The 8,903-nt window shown below is 38.4% G+C and overlaps 1 protein-coding gene across 1 annotated transcript; it reads right to left on the bottom strand.

Moving 5' to 3' along the window:
• On the bottom strand, window positions 1-8,511 carry LOC144660895 (uncharacterized). The gene is made up of 6 exons (XM_078521622.1): window positions 8,321-8,511; window positions 4,413-4,814; window positions 3,775-3,900; window positions 2,719-2,844; window positions 2,176-2,292; window positions 1-1,082 (listed from the first exon to the last, which is right to left on the bottom strand). The coding sequence occupies exons 1-6, from the start codon at window positions 8,397-8,399 to the stop codon at window positions 787-789; spliced, it is 1,146 nt and encodes a 381-aa protein (XP_078377748.1). The 5' UTR covers window positions 8,400-8,511; the 3' UTR covers window positions 1-786.
• Between the last annotated feature and the right edge of the window lie 392 nt (window positions 8,512-8,903).

Here is an 8,903-nt window from a genome sequence, read left to right as displayed (position 1 = left end):
TTAATTGTTCATCGTATGATAATCAAAGACACTGAATTACATTGTTAAACTTATCATCGGTTAACTACTGTTAATTACACTGATACAGTGTTCTTCAAACTTTTTATTTGCCAGGCAGATTTTTTTCGACAAGGGCATTTATTACTTGCGTAAGATGAAACGTTTTCCCCCGACTGGACCTGGGAACCTGGAAGTCGACTACGCCCATACTAGGTGAAAAGAGACGGTCATGAGATAATAAACTTATCTTCAGACCGTTATGTTCCCGGTGTCTTTTTTTACAGTCCATTCTCCACTCAACACACTTTGTAATGATCATCATCTTGAATTCAAAACCACGTGGTATTTTCTAAATTGGCCAACTTTCGCGGCTTGTGAAATCTCTCCTAATTCCACCCAGACTTTTCAAACTTTAGGATCGCGTCTTTAATATGCTATTTGTTTCAACTATATATAAAAAATCGATTCATATGCAATTAAACGTCCAAAGGGGGCACCTTACAATTCCGACAATCCTTCTTTTTGTAAAAGCTCCTGGTGTTCAAATTTATGTCTTAAACAATGCCAGATAAAATTATAACACCCCAAATAATTATCAAATTTCTGTGAGATACTTTGAAGAAAGATTGAGTAGTTCATCTTGTGAAAAATCCAATCTATATGTACATGGAGCGTAACCCTATTATTTTCATCGTATTGGACAAGAGCTGGTTGATTGAAGTCCTTTCAAAAAAACCGTACATTTGTATCTCTTCGCTGGCATGTTTAATCATCAGTCCGGGATATCTATACCATAGGCTCCTCCTCAGAATACGAGTTATTTTTTGTTTTCACGCTTCTTTTCTTTCCCTTGGTTTCTCCGTTTGTGTCTGAAGGAAGGTCCATAAAAGCAGTGTCCAAGAACGGCGAGACAGATTCGATCAAACGTCCAGAAATTCCGACCTCTTTAGTCTTTTCTTTTCCAGGCCCCTTGATGTAGCACAATACAAGGAAACATACGATGAAACATAGCGGGATAGCCATGGTGAACAGAACTCCGAAGCTCGTTAATGGCGATGTTTTTGGTTCTTCTATTAGTTGATCTAAAAAATGAAGTTGAAAAAGGAAAAATGATGCTTAATAACAGGTATTTATTAGGGATGCGAGGAGGCCTAATGGACTCTGGATCGAAAGGTCCGGGTTCGAGCCCTGGCCAGGGTCACTGGGTTGCAATTGTGTTCTTGAGCAAGACACTTTACTCTCATAGTGCTTCTCTCCACCCAGGTGTAAAATGGGTACCGGCGCGACATAATGCTGGGGGTACCCTGCGATGGACTAGCATCCTATACAAGAGGGAGTAGAAATACTCCTAGCCGCTTAATGCAACAGAAACCGGAATAAGCTCCAGCAGTATGGGCCGCCTGGCTCAAAGCTGCCCCCCCTTTTTTCCCTTTACTTTGTAAAGAGCGCACATTGCATATCCTTATAACAATGTAACGGTAGGTTTTTCTTTAATTTTCAGTCTTTTAGAGTGACGGGTAAAGCACGGCCACAACAACAACCCCTCAACATGTTTTTCCACTCGCTGTACTTCGCGCTTTTTTTCCGTTTTTCGCGATGCTCCGATCCCTAATTAGCCAAACACCTAGAAAAGGCACACCTTTGGAGGAAAATTAATCTAAATTTTGCATTTACAGTCAACTCTCGCCTTGCGGACACACCGCTATTGCGGTCACTCGCTATTACGGACAAAATCCAGGTCCCGAGCGAAAGAGATTTGACTGGAAATGATTCCCGCTATTACGGACTCTCGCTACAATGGACACTATACGACACCCCGAGCGTATCCGCTATACAGTCAACTCTCGTTATAGCGGACACGCTCGGGGTGTCGTTTCGTGTCAGTTATAGCGAGAGTCCGTAATAGCGGGAGTCATTTCCAGTCAAACCTCTTTCGCCAGGGATCTTTATTTTGTCCGTAATAGCGAGTGACCGCAATAGCGGGGTGTCCGCAAGGCGAGAGTTGACTGTACGTTGGATAGCCGTTCCGTCTGATCCGTTGACCGCGGGCAAGATCGGGAAATTCTTCCCGCCCCGGAACCAATCAGATTACAGGATTTATTGCGTCACGCCCACTTGCCCGTAAAAAAATTATTACAATTGTCATTGAATAAATATCTTTGTTTATATACTGACCAGCCGGCTGCTCAGCAGGGGGAGGCTTGGTTAATACGTTGGTGTCGTTTGTTCTACTTGCGGTCGTTGAGCTGATTTCTTTGTCTCTTTTCATCTTCGTTTCCGGCGAAGTATGTTCTGCAACAAGATTATTAATAATATCGTCTTTAAGAGACTTAACAACACATACAAACTGGTCTTTTTCGTTCTTTTATTAGTTGATCTCAATGACTTTTGGTGATTTAGGCATGCGCAGGCCTGTTAATGCCTGAAACAGGTCTAAGCTAATCACAATGCTAAAACCATTAGCATATTCTCAGCATGTCGCTGGAAAGGGCATAGCATGTTTTTTTGTTTAGTTTACTTTGGAAACGAAGATTTTGTTCAGGAGCCCCTTATTTTTTCCTTGCTAAGTAGAAAGGACTACTAACACGTAAACTTCATATGGTGCTGTGACACTACGTAGTAACTCGTGGTCGGTGAAAGAAGCTTAAGCAAGGCTGCGTAACTGAACACTACCGATCGGAATCAATCGTACCATTTCCTTGTTTATGATATACTCACGTGGTCTACAAACTGTTCCATCATTCTCTGTTATGTATCCATCTCTGCAGTGACAAAGGTAACTTCCTTGTGTGTTAACACACTCGTGAGGACAGCCACCATTTTTGTCTTTACACTCGTCAACATCTGTGTAGAATGAAAAATAACATAATGGTAGCCTAAATAAAGATGCCTCTTTCTTCGTTCGCTTAATTTATTCACGCCCAGAGACGCCTGAGTTCCCACACTGATGACGTCGCCTTACAGGCATCCGATTAGGGTTTCTGATTTCGCTCGTAAGTAATAACCAATCAGAGCCACTATATGGATCCTTCAAGGGTGTCTAAGCGAATAATTCTCAGTGGTGGGTTTTCGGCTACAGAGGGAAAAAAACATTTAATATGTAGAGATCGTAGTCAGAGCAATTGTTTTCTTCTTGTACTTACTGGCGAAACACGTTGAATTTTGAAAACCGATATAAGGTTAAATTAACATGGCAAAAAAGTTCTTAGAAATTTGGTATGATATTTCAATGGGTTATTAGAGACATAAAAGGCCAGTCACTTAAACAAAGTACAAGTAAGACCACATTTAAAGCTGAATCGAGGTCTACACCGGGACTCTGTAACGACGACTATGGGAAAACTAAACTTGGTAATTATAATGTCGATTAGCCGCCGTCCTCGTGAGCTCACATGGACCGTGTTAAGACGTGTTGAAACAGTAACCGCTGTTGGCCAGTTCAGAGCAATTTTCACCTGGGTGGGAGTGTCGAAAGTAATTCGCATTTGCTTTGGTTTTGCATTAACATATTTTGCGATTGGTTTAAAAAATTCGCACCACTTTCTCAGCCAATCAGAAGTAAAACCAAAATCAATATTGATTCGCAAACACACGTTTTTCCACGCTTCGTGCCGGCTACATGTGTTTCGAGCTTTGATTGGTTCACTGGATTGCCTGTGCCCTTTATGTTTGACCAGAGTGATTACTTTGCTTTTGGTTAAGACACTCAATCAAAAATTCTAAACACAGCTTATACCACGGTTCCTTAAACCCTGTCAAGGCTTTGCTCCTTACCTTCGCATTCCTTATCTTCTTCTTTTGTCGCGTAGCCCTTACCACAGGCACAACGGTAGCCCCCGACAGTGTTTACACAGGGTTGACCACTGCAAACATTATTATCATTATCGCACTCGTTCGCATCTGAGAGGGAAAAAAAATCCGGTCCCGTAAAACCGCAAATCCATAAAGTCGTAGACAAATACTTCAATAAAAGCTGAATTTAACCATTCGTTTTGTTGGAGATTTTTCTACCTGGTGCACAATTGTTTAAACTTTGGTGTCATTGAAGATTTTTTCACCTACTGACGTTGATCCAACAATAAGTGCCACGCAGTTCACGAACTTTTCTATTCATATTATCGTAATTAATTACCCCACTAAGCATTCAGACATGTACAATAAAAAAAGAAAAACATAATCTCTTGTTGGAAGCAATGGACAAGGAGGCCAGAGTCAGAAAGGATTTTCATCATCATGCATTTGAAAGCAATTTCCAAATCCTAACTTATTTCTTCTTGCTTGGCGACATCGCCTTGATGTAAAATTTTCAAAAACATAAACTGAAAATTATGAAAAACCGGACAAAAACGCAAAAAGACAAAAATTAACATTCAGAGGATGGGAGTACTATGAGACTTACTGTTTATGCTTACCTTTGACGCATATGTAACACCCTTGGGCGGAGCATTCTCTTCCATACCAGTATATACTCTTACTGGGGTGAATTTCCGTGCAATTTTTATGCAAACGATCGTTCATTGGTTCTTTTCTGTGCCATTTTGTGTAGGTAGGCTCCGCATCTAAGTCATCCAGCCAAACCCATCGCGAAGTGTTTCTGGGATTGCGATGAAGTCCTAACCAGGTTCCCTGAGACAAACAACTCAGGCTTGAGTAATGTGAAACAATGAACGCGTTTTGCGATTCCGAAGATACAGTCACCAAGTCTCCTCCAGTCTCCTTACAGCGCTCGCGTGCGCTTTCCCACGTGGCAGTCTGGTTCGAGAAGAAGTAACAGGAACCCTCTAAAAATGCCCAACCGTTTGGACAAGAATTGCCTATCAAAAGGAGGAAAAAATATGTCCATGGTCATATAATTTGAAAATTATTTTGCATATTTGCAGATTTAAAGAGTCAGGACCTCATTACATTTTGCAGTGCTTCCAAAAAATGGCACATATTTTCCAAGTTTGTCGTCGTTCGAAATTGGTCTTAATATTCTCAGACATAATTGTCCTTCTTGCTTATTTTCAGCTTACAATTGCGTTTTCTACTTTACAAACTATCATTTGGAAATTTTCTTCACGATAAAAGATTTTATATATCAGAAATGTGACTTTTAAGTCATATCTATAAAAAAGGATACTAACAGAGGAAATGGTTGGCTCGTGCATATGTTGTGGTTTAAATTTTTCCTTCCAGTTTAATTGTTATTTAAGACAATGAAAGCTAAAAATCAAACTGGTTTGAAAAAATTTTAACCAAAGAAAAATTTAAACTGCAACATGTATATCACATATGGACAATCCAAGTGATGGGCTTCTACGATAATGCACTAATGCTTATCAGGTTTATTTTCATTTAGCCCACCATCTTATCAATTTGATCTAATCAGAAAAGAGGCAATTTTAATACTGTTGATATAATAGCCCCTGAAGATATATGAATAGATGTTTAATGTGCACATTAATTTTAACTTCCAAATCTCTCTTTCGCCACATGCGACATACAGAAGTATGCTATGTGGATAACCACATGCTGAGATATATTCCTTATCTAATCTAACGTCAAAAATATGATTGATTTGACCGAGGCTCTTTAGCCTTTCATTCCATAAATGTTTATCAGTTGAATCAGATATTCTATTTTGATTGCAACGATTATTTCGAGACTTTTGTTTCAAAAGAGCAAAAATATCAACTCAGAGAAAACAGGTTTTGAATTCCTTTGATTATGAAATAATTCGAATAGTTTTTCGAAATAGCCACGTGATTTTATGTAAATGATCTAAATACACTGCTTCCAAGCTTATTCATCGACAATTTTTCAATCATACTTGATTTTATTGTTATTTAATTTCATCTAACGACTAAGATAAAATCAATTTCTATTAGTTTTTTTTTTTTTAATTTCTTATAACTTTGGCAAAAATAAGGGTTATTTCATATGTTCAAACCCACGCCAGTCAGAACTATCTTAAAACAGAAGAAAAGAAAAGAAGGAAAAATCTGAAATAATGAACTTACATTACATATAACTCAATAACTTGCATTTATATAACTTGGGGCCCATATGGAAAAATTTTGAAAGTCTTCCATCAAGGAAAAGAAACACAACATGTTTCGTCCCCGCCACATTGGATGAGTTGCACTCTACAACGATCGATGCATCAAAAACGCCGAGCGTTTCCACCGAACGCTCACGAGTTTGGAAACGTTTGTCCTGAATGTAAACTTTTAATAAAGCATCGTTTTGAAAACAGTGTGTCAGCGTGGCCGGCGAAAACGGTCTTTTGTGAAAACGGAGCCCTATTAGTGTGGACCAACGGAGGCTTTTCTTTTTTTTCTCTCGTCGTGGATCTATTGATCTCTATTTGTCGCGTGCCCAGATAACTGTTGTAGCGTTTTTGAGCGAAGCGTTATCAACAAAAATGCATAAATGTGGACGGGGAAGACGCGTTTTCATCGATAATAAAAGACGTATTTAAGTTTAGTAATTAAATGTAAGCTGTCAATCAAAACTTCGTCGTTTATCCGTTATTTATAATTACTTTTTTGTTGATTTGTTTGTTTTATTTGTCATTTTTCATTTAATTTGCATGTCAGTTTAGAGGATCAGTGTTTCCCTTGAATCTTCCTTCGCCGGGTTATTTGTCAATTGTCAGCTAAATTTTGTGCTATTTTTGCAGTTATCAGTCAATTGCGCGCACTGGCATACTTTCGACTTCAACTTTCTCTCAGGACACGAGATCTAAGATCGCAGTAACACACAACAAAATGTACGGCTCGACACAGATCACAACAATGAAAGTCACTAAAATGGCTGCTGCGGCGAGACATATTTAAATCATTTGCTTGTGGTTTCTTTTTATTACTTTCAACAAATTATATGTTCAAACATCCCAGGGTATTAAAATTCTCGATAGGACGCTACCGGTGGTAGATTGAGAAATTTACGAAGTGCTAACCACAATTGTTCAGTGAATTGTTATGTATGCGCATCTTATCCAAGTTCATTAATTATCCGTCCTATTTCTGATTAGTCTAGCACCTAGTTTTGGACAGTTCGCTGACGAAAATTCAATAATTTTGTCAATAACGAACTATTTTCCAACAGTCTAGCTGATATTTTCAAGCAACAACGCCATCACTGTCTCTACGCGGCAAACAGATGTATTCAAATGGTACAATTTAAATGGATTTTCATTAGAATGTTGGGTTTTTTCTTGTTTCATAGAATTTTTTTCTTTATTACAAAAGCTTTTGCCCATGGGGCTAATTTGATGTAAAGCTCTTAATCTTTGCCATATCTAAGACTGTAATACAAAAGGGTTCCATTTTCACACGTAAACGACATTTCGCCTTTTCAATGTGAAGGCGACAACACAATTAGTACAGCGTCCTCCGTAAGGAGCTCAATTGTATTCCTGAGCCGATTCATTCAATACATCAAATTAGAAGTCCTTATCTCGTCGAACATGACGAATGTCAACAAATTATAATGCCAAAAACTAAAATATATTCTACTCTCTTTGCTACAACCTAAGCTCTAGCAAACGGGGTATAGCAAAGAGTAAATTAAGTAAAAATAAAGTGATGAAACGTCACAAAAAATTTGATGAACATCCGTTTTTGTGTATTCATTTTTTGAATATAATTAAATATCGAGAAGTAGAACTGTAATTAATTAGTTCAATGAAATTGTCAGATTTGATTAAAAATCTTTGTCGAAATTTACCTGTATGGTAAAATCGACCTTTCACTGACGTTTGGTCAATGGGTATTAGTGCATTTTCAATCTGTAATATTATTGTATTGCGCTCCAAGTCCACCTGTTCAAGCTAGTTCTTAACATTAACTCAATTGGCCTCTGTATGTATTTCGACAAGATGAGTTCCCGACTTCAGTAACGAATAAGCTATCCTGTGAAGTACGTAAATAAGAGGTATTTATTCGCCTGAATCCAGAATTCAAGACATATTGTAAGCCTTGGGGTAATTTTGACAGACAAACGTGCCCTTGAATGGATTGTAATCAAACATCTGCACTCTATCTATTTAGATCTAAGCAATGACATTCATTGCTGAAGTATGAACTGCTTTGCAAATATCTAAAGCGTTTTATCTTAATTTTAAGGGCTGGTCGAGTGATTTTGTTTAGGCGAATGTTGTCCCATCTCGACTGTTAGTTTTGACTAAAATATGAGCCCTTGACAATGAAGAACTGACTAACAACTACGTTAGCGTTTCAGTGTCTGCGATCGCGAAGCCATCATGTATTTATATTTATCACACATAAATCGCTACATCAACCGCCAAAACACATTGTGAAACTTTTGGGCATACCTTGAACTCTGTAGAATGCGGAGAAAACTACGACAGAAGCGAAGAAGACGCGAAAGCCGTGAGCGTTGGACCGCGACATGCTTCCATTTGTGTTTTCCAGAGTCGACTGCTTGGCCTTGCGCCGGGTAACAAAAGCGCGGCGGGTTGTCGAATAAAAATGAAACAAATTACCGAATTTATCTCCTAAAAAGAAATCTATTGAAATACCTGACGGGCATAGACTGTTTTGCAAACTTAATGCTAATGAAACAAACACCAATTGAACAATAACTGTTGGCTGATTATGCGCACAACTGTCCAATCTTCGCGGGTTTTGACTTCGACTCTACTCGGTATTTAAATTTTGAAACTAAATAAATTCACGAACAAGATAATTTTGCAAACCTACAAGTAAATTAACGATGTTATTTGAGCGACGCTTGTGGACTTTCTTGTAATACCAATTAAATGTCAAAGACTTGACACGTTCGATTTATACTTTTTTGGGAAGTTTCAACAATGAAGGGTCTTAAATTTTTAAAAACAACGCCGCCAAATTCATCTAGCAATTTGCAGTGATAAAAAAACTCTAATCTGTTTACGT

This window comes from Oculina patagonica, chromosome 7, assembly GCF_052425735.1.
Source record: "Oculina patagonica isolate OP01 chromosome 7, crgOcupat, whole genome shotgun sequence".
In the NCBI taxonomy this organism is placed as follows: Eukaryota; Metazoa; Cnidaria; class Anthozoa; order Scleractinia; family Oculinidae; genus Oculina; species Oculina patagonica.
Note: the sequence above shows the minus strand (reverse complement) of the source record. Positions and strands in the feature narration are given on the sequence as shown.